Source organism: Meriones unguiculatus, chromosome 1 (assembly GCF_030254825.1).
Source record: "Meriones unguiculatus strain TT.TT164.6M chromosome 1, Bangor_MerUng_6.1, whole genome shotgun sequence".
NCBI classification, from domain to species: Eukaryota; Metazoa; Chordata; class Mammalia; order Rodentia; family Muridae; genus Meriones; species Meriones unguiculatus.
Window position 1 is genome coordinate 70,901,352 of NC_083349.1, and position 18,324 is coordinate 70,919,675.

The following is an 18,324-nucleotide window of genomic DNA, read 5'->3' on the forward strand; positions in this document are numbered from 1 at the left end:
CAGTCTGACCTGGAGTTAGGGTCTCTACAGAGGCTGGTGAATTACCATGGGATCAGTAGCGTGGACCATGATCCAATATGGCAAGAGTACTTATGAGAAAGAAAAGTTGGGCACAGAGAAGACAGTGCCCCCACAAGCCAAGGAGAAGAGTGGGGTCTCAGACAGATCTTTCCCTCAGCCCTCAGGAGGAGCAAGCCAACAGCCCACTCTTCATTTCTCCAACACCACCAGGGGTGGCAAGGCTATTTAAATTCACTTTCTGCATAATTGAAGCATCATGGAAAATAACTCTAAAATTTTCAGCCTCCTGTTTTCTAGGGGGAAAATGTTTCCAAAATATCCTGTGTGAATTCTCAGTGATGTGCAACTCTCAGTGACATCTCTGATCCCGGGGATTGGGCGGTGGCACTGGATGCAGAGTCTTCGACCTTAAGTGGCAGCACTGCCTTCCCTGTGCCCTCTTCTGACAGAACATTTTAGGATGGTTTCTTCACCCCTTGCATTGCCCACACCCCTTCATCCCAATTTTCTTCAACCTATTGTGAAACAACAGAAACTAGAGCAAGAAGACATTAAAACCCTTAAGTTAAATTAATAAGTTACTCGGAGAAGATTCTTCTAGAGGCTAAACCACATGGACTTGAAAAATCTTCCCTTCCTGTTGGAAGCCCGACAACAGCCTCCTTGCATCCAATCTTTATGGGTGAAGGCGTCAGCTCTACAAAATGCAGCGTTGCCCTGACATAAAGCTGGTCCAAAGGGGGTCTTCAGCCTCCTTGGGATCTTGTAAATCTGTGCCATCAAGAGAGCAGCCTCCCAGTACGGAGGATAAATCCCTCACTAAGAGTTCAGCGGGCTGAGCTGTTTACTGTTTATTTGGGATGGCTGTATCCCGGGGTGGGCTGGGGGCCTCTCTGGAATGGCCTTTTCACAATGCAAAATTAGTCTGGGAAATTCAGATTCCCCAAATGGAACAATAATCAGATGAAATGACCACAAAGGAGTAAATTTGCCTTCAAAATAAAAAAAAAATACTAAATAAGATTCATTACTGCGTGCTCTCGCATTAAGTAGGTCTCACTGATTGGAAGTCAGTTCTTTTGTTGCCTTTGCTTTCTGTATTTTATGACATGATCTTACCGCTGCTCATGTTATGTTGTGGTTAGTGAAAGCAATCCAGTGAAGCAAGAGTCAGTGTTTAGCCAAGAATGGCACATGCCTCCTAGACTCTATCATAGCAAATATCCCAAACAACTTAGGGGTGGGCATTCTTGTTCCCATTTAACAGATGACAAAGCTGAGGACTAAGGTATCCACATAACTTATCCTGAGTCATCTAACTGGCACAGCCTGGATTTTAACCCACACAGTCTGACTCCATAATGCTCTTACTCATCAAGGTACACATATGCACACACACACACACACTCGCTCACACGATAAATGTCAAAACTAATTACTAGAATTAGTATAATCTTGCTAAAACACCATCATTTTAAATTATGCAGTAAAAAACACCTAAGACAAAATGTGTAGATGTTTTCAAAATCTATCTGTTCTAAAATACTGATTTTTTTTTTGGCATAGTTAATTTTGAGTTTTTAAGTTGCCTAATAAGTAACTTTTGTTCTCAGCTGTCTCCCAGGAAAGCACAGCTGAAAAGAGAACGTAGGAGTGAGGACTTGGGCATTTAACACCAGGTCAAGCTCCTCCCGGCAGAGGTGGAGAAGGGGCTACGATCTGTACTGATCAGTTGTAGGAGAAACGTCTCAAAGCTTGCTGCAAGGCACACGTCTGTACACATCTGTGAAGCTAAAGAAACCAAGGCAGGAGGGTTGTGCGTTCCAGCCCAGTACATGTTACACAGGCACATGCCATGGCAGTACTCCCTGATGTAGCCAGCTGGGCCAGCAGGGCCAGCGGCACGGGCGAGCGCTCTCAGGGATCCGAAGGTTCTGAGCGGAGAGCGCAGTGCACCCGTCACCTGACTCCCTAGTCTTCAAGAATGCTGTGTAGGGTACAGAAATAATAAAACACCGAGAGCTGGCGTCCGACTCCCCAGCGGCTCCAGTTTAGCTCTTAACTGACACCCCGGGGGCACCGCAACTTTTGAGCCTCAGCTTCTCAGTAAAATTCTCCTTGGAGTCCTTCTCCAGTCACAGATTAAAACCCCAAGCGACTTAACCATTCAGCTTTTCTTTGGGGATGTCCTGCTTCGTCTTGCCTTGTTTGTCTTCAGAGTTAGCGTTCATGTGGAACTCCTGGAATCCACACTGGCAGGTATCAATGATGAGATTTCCATCTGTGTGAATAAACACCATGTTTATTCTAGATCTAGTTCACTTAAACCACTGGAAAAGCATAAAATAAATGTTGTGTTTCGGAGCCATTTCATTTGTTCACAACTGGTCACTTCAAAAACTTACTTCAAGACTTTCTCCAAGTCCCCAAACATATTTTGATATTAAATTCTGCTCACAAGTAGTAATGGGTGGCCAGGGTCTACCAAGGATATGGGATTGGCCAATCAAAGATTAACTAGTGGATAAGGACATGAAAATGCCTTTTCTCACTCCTTGAACTAGTATCAATCTTTCTCCTCTTAAATATTTCAATGTTAAAAGAGAGCAGGGCCGGGTTGGAGGGAAGGTGTTTCTCCACTGGTATGAAAAGTAATTTAAATTTAGCAGGAGCCTGCAAAGAAGGTCACTGCCCTTAACATTTAATTATGGGATGGTCTCCAGTGGGGGAAACAAACCTTACCATCAGATAAAGGTCTCCAGTGGGTTTTACTCAAGGAGAGGCAAAGCTGAGATATTATGGAAAATAAATGTCATGTCAAAGGTCTGGTATTTATTTTCAAAGCAAAAAGCCTGACCACAGTGGTTATCAACAATAAGGTAGTCTTCAGACCAACTGTCCTGCTAACACAATGGCCATGGCATGCCTCAACCTACTCCGGTCTGGCTGGACCTTTTTACAGTCTGTAGCTAACGAGGATGGTAACCGCAAATATATCTATAGGATGCAAAGATGAAAGAAGGTGCCTGTCTGGCTTTGCCAAGGTAGTAAGCGGAAAGAAAGAAATGCAAACGGTTGGCTTTGTCACCCAGAGCCAAGCAGACAGCCTCTTCTGTCTCCTCCTCTTGGCAGCTCCATTCAGCTGGATGGCCCTGATGCCCGCCTTCCACGGCTGAAGGGAAAACACAATGTCCTCTTGTGTTATAGAGAATCTTCCAGACATAACCTTTCAAGTGGTTCCATTAGTCCACAGAAATTTAGTGAGCATTTTCTACAGGGCCAGGACAAACGGGAGGTCGAATGTTTAGACGAGAACATTCCTATCCTTTGGACACGTCCAGCCTCGGGCTCTGGGATTCTTGTTGCTGTCAGTTCATCGGCTCCTACAGCATAATTATTTTTCTGGAGCACCCTGCTAAAAGAAAGCCTATGGTCTTAGTAAGCCATACAGCCTGGGCTTGGGCAAGGCGAGGAAGGCTGTTCGCCAAAGGCTTGCCACCAGCACAGTGTGGTAGGGCCGCAGTCCAACAACCAGATCTGCCTTCCTCACTCAACAGAGCAGCGACAGAGACCTGGAGGGTTGGTTTAGTTTGTGCTCTGTGGCCTCGCACCTCCCTCCTCCCCTTCAAGCTGCTTGTCAGGGCACTAAACAGGAGACTAAATGGAGAACACCTCCACTCTGTGCTGCTAAAAGCTCCCTACTGAAATACGCTAAGAGAAATCGGATGGCAGAGCCACACTAGTGAATCTTTCCAGTGAGACAGTTTGGGCAGGGGAGCTTGTCTGGGAAGCCTGAACTTGATCTTCAAATGCAGAGAAGCACTGGCACAGCCTGTCCCTGACCCCACACTAGCTCCACACCACGTGCACTCACACCTGCACACAGCATCTTAAAACATTTTTAAATGGGGGCTGGGGAAATGGCATAGAAGTAAGGAACACTGGCTGCTCTTCCAGAGGACCCAGGCTTAATTCCAGCATGGTATCTCGTATTCACTGTAACTCCAGTTCCGGGGACCTGACACCCTCTTCTGGTCTTCTTGGGCCTCAGCACACACAAGATGCACAGACCATGCAGGTGAAACACTCATACACATTTAAATTTAAAGTGTAATTTAAATTTAAAAAATGTGGTATTTGCTAGCATGTACCTCAGCAGTACAACATTTACTTACCAGGTATATGGACCCAAGTTTGATACCATTGTCACAGAAAAAGGGAAAAGAACAAAAATAAGGTACATATACTCAGTAAGGATATGAAAAAGAAAAAAAATCTTTTTAGGAAAAGATCATTTAAAAGATGATTTGCTCATGATAAGAGAATTAAAATAGTCCCCTGCTCCTCAGCTGCTGAGTCACAGTAAATCTTGAGTGTGACACAGAAGGGGTCACACTGACTAAGAGAAGCTTATTTTGGGGACGGGCTCCTGTGCAGGTCCTGGCGCCTTCTGTGGCCTGAAAGGTCACAGCGATAAGACAGTGTTCAGTGCTCTATTACAAATATGCAGTGCTTGGATTAAAAAAAATCCCATACAGTATGACATTTGTTTCATATGAGAGAGAGAGACAGAGAGAGAGAGAAGGAGAGAGAGAGAGGCCAAACAGTGATTTCATTTGAAAGGTGAAGTCACCACTGAAGGTCAAATGATGAAGCCAGGACAGGAGCCTGGAACTTCTGCCTCCCCATCTGAACACCTTCCAATGCCTCCAATTTTTGAAAAATATTATCATTGGCTCTGGCATTGTTCAATGTACTTGTCAGACACACCAGGAAGAGGAGGAGGCAGAGAGGGAGGAAGGGGGTGGGGAGAGGGGAAGCTTTGGATTTTCCAGGTAGCCCAGCCTTGGCGGTGCTTACTGTACAGGCTGCTCTGTGCTTATTGTGATCATCGTGGCTGCAGTCACTTGTTCCTGTGTAAACTGTGGCTACAAAACCAGAACATGACCTTAAGTGCCAGCCTGAGGCAGGCTGTCCTCCAGCTAGCACTGACTGAGCCTTGGAGCCACCATATGGCTTCAGGTGAAAAGCTGCTGTGCCTGCCCTTAGGAAGAGCCACTTACGAGTTGATTAGGATCTTTTGATTGGTGATAGCTTGATTGCAGGTGGCCTGAGGTTATCATCAGCCTCCGGGCGCACTTTGTTCTCCGATTTTGATGCCTCTCCTAAGGTTTCCCCAGCCTGTCTCCCAGCGGTTGTGATCCGCTCACCTTCATTTTCAGGGGTGGAAATAGTCTCATCAGGTTCATAGCTTATGAACACGTGCAGTCTGGATTGACTGTTAATCGCTGTGTATTGATATTTGACTTGAACTAGAACTTGAAATGAGATTCAAGGCAATCTTCCCCGGGGTGGGGATGGTGGGGCTGGGGTGCTAGCGGCTTCTGAACATTTCCGGTGATTAGAAATGTTTATCCAAGTGTGACAGTGTGCGCAACTTCAGCACCTCAGAGCCTAAGACAGGAAGCCTGCTGCCTTGACCACAGGACAGAATGGATTACACGATGAGTCTCTGTTTATAGAAAAGGGTGTTTTGAGGTGCTTACATGCAAATACTGGCTGGTCTGAGAGTTACAAGGATGAGCAGGGATTCCGAGTTCTGAAATATTCAGCCATTCCTCATTTGTGCAAAATAATATTTTAATTAAACATGACATTTATGAATCCACGTTAAATATTAATTAATGTCAAGTAATTATTGATGAACGTGGAAGCCTTAAAGACAGTGAGATAGCATATGACCTAGAAAGGAGGAAAATCACACAGAGATCAAAACGATTTAAGAGATGTCGAAAGGCAATCGTCACTGCCACCTGAATCACGTCTACTGTAGGTCAGTGGGAATTATTTCCAGAAGCAACAGGCAGGGAAGACAGCAGGAGGAAGGAGCAGCAAGAGAAGAATGTGCCCCAGCTATGGAAAGAGAATAGACTCAAAAGCAAGGAAATAATGCAGTGCTGTGCATGCTGGGAGCACAGAGTGCCATGCCGCTGTGAGACATGGGGAAGGCCTCAATGGTGGGACAGGCAGTGGCAGTGGGGAAGGCCGCCGTCACTACATGGAGCTGGGCCTTTGCCTGCTCAGCAGACACTGTATAACTGAACCACATGCTCAGCCCTGGTGTGTGATTAAATAGTGACAGCTCCCTGTGGGTACAGGGAGCCAGGTTGGAAGGAAACTGCGGTGGCAGGGCGGGGGTGGTGGTGGTGGGGACTCAGAGGAAGGACTCCCGACTCTCAGGTGCGCTGATTTGAACTTTCTACTGTTTTCTTCAGCATTGTTAAACCGGTGGGCTCCTACGGACTGATCCACTTGGACGGGCAAGTAGAAAGAGACTTTTTGACCCTGCAGCATCTAATATGGGGGTTAGCTGATGCTAAGTTGGAACACGGTTGGTTTGAGGGGTGGGACAGGACGGTTGCAGCTGCCATGGTGACAGGCTAGGTAGCAGAAGAGTGGGGTGTTTCAGATCAAGACGACCCTGTGCTTCCCCTTCCGCACACGGGGCCCTCACCAGAGGCAGCTGCCTGGACTTGAACCTCCCAACCTTCAGGATTCTGAGCCAAAATAAACCCTTCTTACATTACCCAGTTTCAGGTATCCTCCCATAGCAACAGAAAACAGACTAAGCCAGTTGCCATGTTGAACTTTTTCTTCTCAATCTCATATTCTTAACTAAGGACAAGTGTTAGCCAAACAAAAGAGTAAAACCTTTGTCTAGACAGTAGCTGAAGCTACAGCTATTCCACACTTACCTGTCAGGATGGCTGAGGAAAGCCCCTGAGAATAGCTGGGATTCCTCTCCGCCTGCAGCCCTCTGCTGGAAGGCTGTGCTAGAGAAGCCTCCTGGTTTTGGACATTCACACTTGAATGTATTTAGTCCACAGAAATACAGAGACACTTGATGTTACATCGAATGATCACGGAGAAAGTCCCAGGCAGTCAACAGTTCCAGAATCCTGGTGCGTTTGTAACTCTAAAGTCACGAGGTTACTGGCCCCAGGTCAAACCTCTGCAACCCAGTTCTGGCCTTATAATCCCCAGAAATGCCAGGTTGACATACTACGCCCCAGTGACACCACTTAACAGAAAGAAAGCCTCTTCCCACAGTCCCTACATCCCAGCACTCAGAGCCCCCTTCCTGAGCAGCCTTAATGTCAGCTCATTTCAGAACGTTGGCTGTTCTCAGACAACCCCTTCCCCCAGCCCTTCTCCCCTTGCCCTAAAAGCCTGAGGAAGGGGGGACCGGGCCTGAAGAGCCTGGGGTGACTATGGTGCCAACTCCTGTGCCCTCTATGTAGTTCCTGTTCTCAGATTCTCAAAACTGCCCAAGTTGGCAGAACTGAGGCTCGATAAGTCCAGGGCAGGGGTGAATAAGCAAATCATTCCCCAGTCGCAGCACCTTTCCGTGGCCACGCTTGAGCCGGAAGCACACACTGTGTGTGGCTTTATAGAGAGGAAGCTGTGCTCTTTGCTGCAGATGCAGACGGTCGCTGTGGGGCTGCACCTCTGCAAGGTAAGGATAGGGCCTGGCCCCATGGTGACAATCCTCCAGATGCTGTTCTTTTCATCCCAGTGCAGGAGAGACTCGCGCGCATTACATAACATTACATAACACTACCGTGCACCCTTCCGAGACAATCGGAAACTGTTTGCTTCTCAAGAACTTACACATTTCTGAGGTGGGGGTATTCCCGGGGGCAGACTGAGGACCCCCGCCCGGAGGTCCATCCTGGCTTCCCATCACCCACTCCACCTGAATTAAGGTAACTGCTCTAGATTCAGATTCCCTTGACAATGTGAGGGGGAAATGAGCCTCAACTTTAAACTCTTTCACATTTAATCGCTTTGAGTAGATATTTCCTTTCCTCTCCCTCGTCTTTCCAAAGCTAATCCCACAGTTTTGAGAATCTGGCAAGTAGGGTAAAGGAGAACACAGCCTCCCTACCAAGAGATCTGAAATCCCAGTTCATGACGTCAGCCAAAAGGGACGGAGCCCCGTGTCGCCTCAGCGCGGCTTATAAGAGCCCGGAGTAACAACACAAATGCAGGAGGTACGACGCGCTGGTTCCGTGCGCTCTTTCCACGCGGGGTGGGGGTGGGGTGGGGTCATTTACTCTCTAGACCTAAGCTGCCCTAAACTTCTCCTTTATACTCAGAACACGACGTTGCGTCATCTTCCTTAGCTGGGGTTGGGAAGTGTGTGTGTGTGTGTGTGTGTGTGTGTGTGTGTGTGTGTTTAACTGGTCCTTGGCAGTGGCTGTTACATCCACAAACCTTCACTTCCCTTCTTCCTCTCCTGCACTTGGGGACGGCACAGGTCTGCGGAGCCTTTCCCACAGATGCGCGCTCTGCTCCAGCAATCTGCCTGTCTGCAAAGTTTCCTCTAACCACAGACACCCACTTGCCATTCCCCCAAGCTGTCGTGCTGGCCAGGTCCCCTCTCGATCAGGGAAGGGCCGGGCTGCTGGTGGCAGAACCAGTCTCACAGCTAAACTCCAAGCCCAGCAGAACCGCAGTCCTCGGCGCTCCCGCGTCTGCGAGGTTCCCTTCTCCACGCAGGGGAGCCCGGCCCTGGAGGCTGAGCGGCGCCGAACGGAAGAGGGGCGCAGCGCGGAGGCGAGGAGAGAGCTGGGTGCCGGGGCGAGCGGAGACCACTGGGGGCGGGGGGCCGCCGCGGGCGCAGCAAACCGGACTCTGCGAGAAGCCCGGGCAGGAAAGGGCGCGCGCGGCGGCCGGTGGTGCCGGGGAGGCGCTGGCTGCGGAAGGTTCGCAGCTGCTCCAGCGCGGGCAGGAGCGGGTGCCGGGTGCTGGGGGTGGGGGCGCCACCGTCGGGGGCGTGCCTTGGCGGCGATTGGCTGCGGGAGCCTGACGCGCGGCTCCGGGGGCTGGCTGGCTGGGGGGGCGGCCGCGGGGTGGGGTGGGTGCTGGGTGCTGGAGCCGCCGGCCCCGCGCGCTCAGAAACATGCTGAGGTCCCGGCGGCTCTTCCAGCAGCGGCAGCGGCTCCAGCAGCAGCGGCGGCGGCGGCGGCGGAGACAGCGCTCGGCTCCGGCGGAGGAGGCGCCCGGCGTCCATGCCTCCGGCCCCGGGCCGCGGCTGCCCTGACCCGGCCTCGACCACCCCGCACGGGCCCCGCAGTCCCGGCTCCCGGGGTGCTCCCCGGCCGCGGCCCGGCCCCGCCACACCCCCCGCCCCCGGCCTCCGCAGCTCGGCATGGGCGCGGGGGCGCTCGCCCTGGGCGCCTCCGAACCCTGCAACCTGTCGTCGGCCGCGCCGCTGCCCGACGGCGCGGCCACCGCGGCGCGGCTGCTGGTGCTCGGGTCGCCGCCCGCCTCGCCGCTGCCGCCGGCCGACGAGGACTCGGCGCCCCTGTCGCAGCAGTGGACCGCGGGCATGGGCCTGCTGCTGGCCTCCATCGTGCTGCTCATCGTGCTGGGCAACGTGCTGGTAATCGTGGCCATCGCCAAGACCCCGCGGCTGCAGACGCTCACCAACCTCTTCATCATGTCCCTAGCCAGCGCCGACCTGGTCATGGGGCTGCTGGTGGTGCCCTTCGGGGCCACCATCGTAGTGTGGGGCCGCTGGGAGTACGGCTCCTTCTTCTGCGAGCTCTGGACCTCGGTGGACGTGCTGTGCGTGACGGCCAGCATCGAGACCCTGTGTGTCATCGCCCTGGACCGCTACCTCGCCATCACGTCTCCCTTTCGCTACCAGAGCCTGCTGACGCGCGCGCGCGCGCGGGCCCTCGTGTGCACCGTGTGGGCCATCTCGGCCCTGGTGTCCTTCCTGCCCATCCTCATGCACTGGTGGCGGGCCGAGAACGACGAGGCGCGCCGCTGCTACAACGACCCCAAGTGCTGCGACTTCGTCACCAACCGGGCCTACGCCATCGCCTCGTCCGTCGTCTCCTTCTACGTGCCCCTGTGCATCATGGCCTTCGTGTACCTGCGCGTGTTCCGCGAGGCCCAGAAGCAGGTGAAGAAGATCGACAGCTGCGAGCGCCGCTTCCTCGGCGGCCCCGCCCGGCCGCCCTCGCCCGCGCCGTCGCCGGGGCCACCGCGCCCCGCGGACCCGCTGGCCAACGGGCGCTCCAGCAAGCGGCGGCCGTCGCGCCTCGTGGCCCTGCGCGAGCAGAAGGCGCTCAAGACGCTGGGCATCATCATGGGCGTGTTCACGCTGTGCTGGCTGCCCTTCTTCCTGGCCAACGTGGTGAAGGCCTTCCACCGCGACCTGGTGCCCGACCGCCTCTTCGTCTTCTTCAACTGGCTGGGCTACGCCAACTCGGCCTTCAACCCCATCATCTACTGCCGCAGCCCCGACTTCCGCAGGGCCTTCCAGCGCCTGCTGTGCTGCGCGCGCCGGGCCGCCCGCCGCCGCCGCGCCGCCCGCGGGGACCGGCCCCGCGCCTCGGGCTGCCTGGCGGGGGCCGGGCCGCCGCCGTCCCCCGGCGCGCCCTCGGACGACGACGGCGACGACGAGGCCACGCCGCCCGCGCGCCTGCTGGAGCCCTGGGCGGGCTGCAACGGCGGGGCGCCGGCCGCGGACAGCGACTCGAGCCTGGACGAGCCGGGGCGCCGGGGCTTCTCCTCCGAGTCCAAGGTGTAGCGGGCCAGGCTGCCCGGCCCCGAGGCCCGGACGCGGGTCCCCCGAGCGGGAGAGTCCCCGCCGGGGCGCCCCGGGCAGGGGGCATCTGTTTACTCCAGACCCACGGCAGGCGAACCCACACACCCTTTCAGTCGGAGGGCCCCGGACCCTCCGCTGCGCGGAAAGGAAAGTTTGGGAGCAGCTGGCGAGAGCGGCTTTCGGATTTTGTCTTGGGTTCCTTTCTCTCGGCGGTTTGGCCGTCTGTGTGTATTCCTAACCCACCTTTAGGCATTTCCCCCCCAGGTGGGTTTTGACATTTTCTGCCAGGACCCGAGTGGCAGGGAGGAGGGGGTGAACGGAGCCTGTCACCTGGCCTTCCGGTACCACACCTAGGAACCGAAGCAGGCAGCTCCGGTTTGGGGTAGGGGTGGGGGCGGCGATAATTGGCCAGAAAGCGTTTCCTTTTGCTTTCTAAAGAAATCGCATATTAATTCCGGAGCCCTGATGTCTCCTGTTCTTAAAGCAAAGGGAAAAGATGGATGCGAAGCAGACACAAAATCTGCTTTCGAGAACCTTTCAACTCTCGCTCTCTTCCGGAGGGCAGACCCCGTCCCCTGCCTCGGTGTCCTGCTAAGGCTTCTCTACCTCACGCTGTGCGCACTGCACAGCAAGCCTGAAAGACTTGTTTATATTAAACAGCTTATTTATGTATCAATATTAGCTGGAAGGACCAGGCGCTGAGTCTCTCTGTGTGACTCTGTCAGCTGAAGATAGGACAGGGGGGGAAAAAAAAAGAAAGAGAGGAAACAGTTGAGATTATTATTGCACATGTGGCTAAAAACAAAGGCGATAAAAAGGCAGTGGCTGAAAATGCCGCTTTGCACAGTGTTAGGCATTGTAAAGTCCATAGAAGTTGTTAACTTGCACAAAAAATTAAATATTTTTAATGGGACGGGGAGGTGGGCAGATCCTAAAAACCTAAAATAAAATTCAAACTCAGTTTCTCTTGTCTAAATGTTATTGAGGTAATGATTTATTGAAATATTACTTTTTATACTCTTATCATGGTACTGTAACTGTATCCATATTATAAATATTATTATCTTACATATTTTTATTATTTTTTATGTCCAAGTGCCCACGTGAATCTGCTGGTAAAATTTAGCACTCATGTGTATATTCTATTTCCTCTTGTGTGTGTGACCAAGTATTTATACTCTGGTGCAACTAGCTACTGTGTGAGGAATTGGTCAGTGTGCAATAAAACACCCGTGCCACACAACCGGGGTCATGCATCGCGTGTCTGTAAAAAGACCGAGCGTCTCGTTCAGAGCACAGCCTGGCAGCGCTTTGAATGTTTCCTCATGACTCGATCACAGAGCAAAATGCCTCTAGACCAAATAAGGCACTCACCTACCGAGAGCCACAGATTTGCCCTAAATTTTCACAGCCGGATTCAAGGTATTCAGACAACTTAGGCACCCTCAAGAGCCCATCTGCCTCACTTGACTGAAGAAGGGAGTGTGTGTCTTCTGCCAGAGAGAGCCGGAGAGTGTTGGAGCCAGGGAACCCAGCAGCAACTGCCACAGAAATACAGGCAGCAAGGAGTGACCAGCCCACGGTGCCCACTTGAAACGTGGTGAGTGGCTCCCGGTTTATTTTTGTTTCCGCGTTGAAAATCACAGTGGGTTCAGATTTCTCCAGTGGCTGCTTAGAACAACAAAAAAAATATGATTAACCAAGATGTATAAAAGGGCTTCGGAAGTAAATATCATCTGTCTTATATAACTACCTAGATCCTTTCAACAGAAGTTCTGGGTGGACAGCAAAGACAATTTAACTTCCTAGCTTTCCTTTACCTTCTTCACAGAGCTATAACACCCAATGAACAGAGTGTTTTTTATTAAAATTAGTTCCCGAAGAGCGTATAGTAACATTCCATCCAGAGATTAATTGTACATTCCCCAAATCTGTTTACTTAATATGTTTAAACAAGCTTTTCATTTCACGACTAGACCATAATGTAAGCCAGATGAAAAGTATAGCTCTTGGCTAGGACTCCACAGTCAGCCTCTTCCAGGCGAAGGCAGGACTCATCATCCTCTCTCGAGGCACACCTGAAAGCTCAGGCACGGTCTGAGAACCGTTAATGGTGCTGGCCGCTGAGAATGCCTGTGGAAGGCGGGCTGGGTGAACAGCAGCAACAAGGGCTCCTGGAAGTTTACCCTCTGTCTCCAGAAAAAGAAAGAAGGTGAGAAAGGAAGACAAAAAGGGAGAAGGGAAAGGAGGGAGGGAGGGGGAAAGCATGATGCTAAAGTTCTGAAAAAGATGTAATACCTAAACTTACTCTGGAAAATGTAAGTCCATCTCAGGATAAAATGACACTCTAAGTTCACTAGGAAATAAAGTTTGTTTTAGCCATATCACTGCCCTCAGCCCGCCCCAGGTGTGTATATGCATTTTGTTGGGGGATTTTTTGTTCATAAGGTTAAAACTTGGCAGCTTTAGTTTCCTCTGGAGAACCCTGACGTGCCTGTTTAATGCTGTCTACCTGAGAGCGTACCCCGACCCCAGACTGGGCCGGCAGCCCTCAGCTCTGGTCATGCATCAACTTTAAGAACAAATTGTACAATTAGCTGCTGGGGGCAGTCTCTTTAGTGAGCTAGCCCACTGTGCTGAGGGGCCCTGTTTAGATGGGCTGACAGGAAGTAAGTAAGGAATTTTTTTGTGGAAGCCTCTGTTCTCCCAACCACGGGAGCTTCACAGGCAGGCCGGTGGCCGGTGGCCGTGGTTCTGAATTCGCATGAGAAGCCCCGGGGTTGTTGTGGAGGAGGGTGGCCGTGCTCAGTGGGAACAGTGGAAGCTCGTTTGCCAACACGAAACCTATGGTGGTGGCCGGTCCTGTGTGAGCTGCAGAGATGGCAGGAGGAGGGCAGCGTGCATGCAGGGAGCTCTTACCCTTGTTTCTGTGCACATCAGGCTGCCAAAGCAGCCACCATAACAGCCCAACAGTGGACAGAGTGCAGTCAAGCTGTGGTGGCTTGCTACATGAGAGGGCACCCCAGGTTTCGGAGAAAGTAGTGAGAACTTGCCAGGCTCTGTGCATCCTTCCCCTCACAGCAGTGGACGATGGACGGTGTGCGAGATGGGCCATCCAGGAGCTTGCCACTTCTGGGCTTGGGCCATTGAGTTTATTTTTCTCTTCTGTGCTTTCCTTGGAACTGGAATTAGTAATAACTTCTAAGTGCCCATTGGGAAACCTTTCCTTGTTAAGCACATTTCCCCAACTCATTTAAATTTCACATCGTGTTGCATTGCTGGCTTCCCCTGGCATTATGTAAAATCGCCAGGCAGAAAGTCTGCGCCTGTCATGCCCGAGGAACACTGAGAGTGAAGTTCTTAGTGGCAGCTACTGAGGAAGAGTCCCGGGAACAACAATCTAGAGTATTGTTGCCACCTGTGACAGGTGTCTAATTGAGCTGGACCTGTGTGCTCTGAGCCTGTGTCTAATTGAGCTGGACCTGTGTGCTCTTGGGGGAAAAATAGAACTTAGGAGTAGCTCAAATTAAATGCATTGGCACAGATAATGTAGTTTTATTTGTGCGTTTCAGGCTCAGTGTGCTGAGAAACACTAATTCTCTTGGCTCTCTGCCAGTTTTCTACTAATCAAAATGGAGAAGATATGCAGTGTTTGGATTATACCTAAAAATAGCTCCCTGCAGGCACATCAGCAAGTGGAATTAAATTAATTTCTCCTTCTTCCTCGTCACTCACACTCTCCCCGTTATTTGAATTCCCATCCAGAATATTGCTTCTGAATCTCATAATTTTTGAATCTCTATATCCCAAGTAGTTTTTGATCTGCTGTAGTGATTTTGAGCTCCATCAAGCCACTTCCCGGCTCTGGAAACACCCACCTTTTATCTGCTGTCATTAAGTCTGCCAGGCAGCTCCCAAAATACAATCCTGGTGGTACTGTTATTATTATTATTATTATTATTATAAATTAATACTTTGAAGATTAACTTTGTGCATCAATAGCCCTTTACCTTTTAGAGGGAGGAGGGAGAGTCTCTTGTCAGTCAGATTTGCTTCTGGTGCAGTTAAGAGGCTTCCAAATGCAGTTGCTCTAATGACAGGCTGCAAAGAGCCAGCAGCCCTAAGGGACCCACGATGGCTGGCCACGACAACAGGATCTTCGAAGGCATGCTAGCAACATGCAGGGAGGCACAGAAAGCTGCTGCCTTTAAACTTTACCTTCAGTCAGATATCGGGCCCTGCTTACATGCCGGCGTCCTGTGCCCAAGGCCTGTTCTTGTCTTTGCACCATCATGCCTGCTAGCCTGTTTGGGGGGGTCCTTGCTTTCTTCCAGAAATAGCTAGACTGTAGTTCTCCACAAATGCTCTTCATTTCTCACAAATACTTTCCTAAAGCTTTGGTTTTCCACATTTCTCGGGGCACAAATTCTCCTTCACCTTCTTCCTCTCTTCGATACATGCGCTAGCTCATAGTTGTTAATTAAGAGTAGTGAGGTCACCTTCTTCTTGTTTACAACATAATGCTTACCTCTGATGCATTTATTGCCATGTTCCAGTGTTCTCCTAAGACTTCAAGTATTGCTCAAAATGAAGGGACGACTCCCAGAAAAAAAAAACAGGACAAAACAAAACTTCAAGTTACTGTTTATACCTTCCAGTGGAGTCCCTCCTGGTGGGTGGCGTTGCAGGCCTGGGCTACCCTCCCAGGCTCTGTGTCTCTGGCCCTGTCTCTTCTTAACTACTTCGCCTCATCAGTCTGGGGCTCTCATTAGTTACTCTGCATACAATATGAACTAATGTTGTTTTTGGCTAAACTGTTGATTTGTTGGATTGGGGGTAGATTGTGGGAATTCTGCTCTACACCTTTGGAAGAGCAGAAAACTTGCTCAAACAGATGGTCCACGTGGGCCTTCCTGGCTCCTTCTCTCACTGTAGTTCCTGTGCCCAGTGACCTTGGGAAAGTCAGCATGCTTTCTTATGAATGGAGCTCTCACATAAGCGTCTCAAAGGGAATTGCAAGCCAACTTACTGAGCAGCTTTGAGCTTTGTGTTAGTGAGTTTGCTTGTAATTCCCTGTGAGAGCTAGGTAGAACGGCCTCTCCACTTTGCAGAGCTTAACACCTTCCTCTTTGACTCCCTCTCCCTTTCTTAGCTGCTCCACCCACAAAAATCCCTGTGGCTTTTTTTTTAAGTGAAAAAGAACTGAGACTAGCATATAACATATATATTATATATATTACGTATATAATGTAACCCTACACATCCAAACAAATGGTCCTTCCTTTTAAAACTGCACTTAAAAGTCCACAGAACCCGCAGCTGAATAGGCTGATCTCCTTCCCAAGCACGGGATTAAAAACCTGTTTGCTGCTCGCTGTTGGAAGGCAGTTTAATGATTCTGAAACCACAGGCGCTTGGGGAAAAGTAAGTCAGCTAGGAAAGGACCTCAATGCTAGAGTTTAGTGTTGAGTTGTAGATGCTAACAGCGACTGTCTAGAGTGTTCTTTTCTTGGACTAGCAGTCTGGAGACGGGAAGTGCTGAGAACCACAGGAGTTTGTACTTTTTTGCTTACCTTTGTTTTGCAGCTTGAGGAATATTGTGTTTCTTTGTTCCCAATTTAATAAACATCATCCAGTCTACAGGAACTTGACTGACTTCAAATATCTGTCATTGTACTCCAGGCAGGTAGCTCTAATTTTGAGGTCCTTGCTAAAAACCAGCTTAAAAATAGTAAACACTAATAGATGTTGCAATCGCATTTTCTGCAGCGTGGGGAATTCTAAAGCCGTTAGCGGTAACAGTTTTAGGAAAACATTCTTCTGTGAAGAATGATTACACTTAAGTGATTCTGTGATCAATCCTAAGATAACGCTCCCCACAGGCATAACTAAAGGAAAACTGAGTCACTTAGAAAGATTCTGGACTTTCTGCTTGGCGACTCCCAGCCCCTGTGGGGTTCTGCCCCAGTCATGCAGAACCTCAGAAAGTAGCTTGAGCGGCGACTTGCTGGTCACCATGTCTTCACCTCTCATCCTGGCAGCCATCCCTTCACAGCAGACGGAACGCTTTGTGGGGTTGTGACTCCTGGCTGGCCTGAGTGGCAACAGTGATGGCCTAGCGCTGTTCTCTTTCCTAGCATCTGTTAATTACGTATAACAATGGCTTTCATTGTGAAGTCCTCACAGATGTGTCAAAGGTATTTTAGGTGTTTTCAAAGAAAACATTTCCTTTTTGTCTTTTAAAAGATTGTACGTTTTATTGCATTTATTTATTTCAGGCTATGTGTGCGTGCTACAACACACCACCGGAGGTCAGAGGACAACTTCCAGGAGTCCGTTCTCTCCTTCCGTCATAAAGCTCCCAGGGATCAGACTCAGGCTGTCAGGCTTGGTGGCAGGCCCCTTTTCCCCTCAGCCATCCCGATGGCCCCGTGCCCTGCTTTCTACAACCTGAGCAATCCGTTTACTTTTCTCAGTAGCGTCACACGTTACTTTCTTTTCTGTTATCCACAAATCATCTCTAGTTCCAGAGATCTCTCTCAGCAGAAGAGAACAAACGCTGCCGGCATGAAGTGTTGGCCAACACCAGCATCTCATCCTTTCTGGAATTTTTTTAGCATTTTTTTTTTTAATTCATGCCACCAGATCCACAAAGCTTTGAAAAAAAATTACACGAAGAGAAAAGATGTAATATGCAAAATAGTAAATCCTTACAGTCCTACAAAAGCATCCTGCAAGCACGGGGCAGAGCTGGTGACACAGATTCCGCTCCACCAGGCCTGATGCAGCCTGCTCCCCAAGGGCGCAGCTTCCGTGTGGTGGGAGACCTGACGGGCGTGTGTGCTGTCCTCATAACAGGGCTGCTCAGAGCACACGGGCCTGCCTGTGAGGACTCGCGTGATTCCCATGTCCAGCTGCTCTTAACCGAGGGTGCTCCGTGCTCTTTCAGCCTCTATGAGTCTGTCCCCAGGGCATTCACACTTTGGGAGATTAGACACTCCCCCAGAAAATGTGATAATGAGGTAGGTGTAGCCCGTATGGCATAGAAGGGAAGACTAAACCAGCCCCATCCAGTAGAAACACAGTGCAAGCTGTGTTTAATTTTACATTTGGAAGTAGCTTCTTAAAGAGGAAAAATAGAGGAAAGCAGTGTCTTGACCTGTAAATGATACGTAAAAGCATTATCAATGAGGCATTCTGTGTATGTGTGTGTGCCGCGTGCTAATCCTGGGGACTCTGTCATATGCCTCACACTTGGAACCCATCTCAGTGGGCAATAGCCACTTCCCAAGTGCTCCATAACAGGACAGAGTGGATGGTACGTTGACACGAACTTGAGAGTAGTACAGTGGCATGAAGGGTCAGTTCTAGCGGAAGGAAACTCTGTGAACAAAAGCAAAGCATTGTGGGTACTCAAGGTGAGTATTCTGATAGGAAATAGCTGATGGCAGACAGCTCTTGTTGGTACAGAAATTGCAGGTGTGCCTGGACCCCTGGAGGAGTCTCTCGAGGGCAGAGAAAATGTTTCTGGATTCTTCCTTCCTGAAGCATACCGTTATGACCAGCAATGTCAGGGTTAACAGAATGTTTGCAATGTTAGCCAACCTCTCCCTTCATTTTCAAAAGTAATTCTGAGCCTATTCAGTAATCTCACTATGCAAAATAGAAAACAAATAGTC

General features: G+C 50.3%; 2 protein-coding genes across 2 annotated transcripts; one reads left to right on the forward strand and one right to left on the reverse strand.

The window, feature by feature from the left end:
• Window positions 1-802: 802 nt before the first annotated feature.
• LOC132656532 (uncharacterized) lies at window positions 803-9,097 on the reverse strand. Its single transcript, XM_060391599.1, has 2 exons — window positions 6,777-9,097; window positions 803-2,302 (listed from the first exon to the last, which is right to left on the reverse strand). Exon 1 carries the CDS (start codon window positions 9,095-9,097, stop codon window positions 8,513-8,515), a length of 585 nt encoding a protein of 194 aa, XP_060247582.1. The 3' UTR covers window positions 803-2,302; window positions 6,777-8,512.
• On the forward strand, window positions 8,981-11,888 carry Adrb1 (adrenoceptor beta 1). The gene has a single exon (XM_021630983.2). The coding sequence runs from the start codon at window positions 9,236-9,238 to the stop codon at window positions 10,625-10,627; it is 1,392 nt and encodes a 463-aa protein (XP_021486658.1). The 5' UTR covers window positions 8,981-9,235; the 3' UTR covers window positions 10,628-11,888.
• The last annotated feature ends 6,436 nt before the right edge of the window (window positions 11,889-18,324 follow it).

Coding starts and splice junctions, on each gene's coding strand:
- LOC132656532 (XM_060391599.1), bottom strand. CDS start 9,097: ATGGACGCCGGGCGCCTCCTCCGCCGGAGCCGAGCGCTGTCTCCGCCG.
- Adrb1 (XM_021630983.2), top strand. CDS start 9,236: ATGGGCGCGGGGGCGCTCGCCCTGGGCGCCTCCGAACCCTGCAACCTG.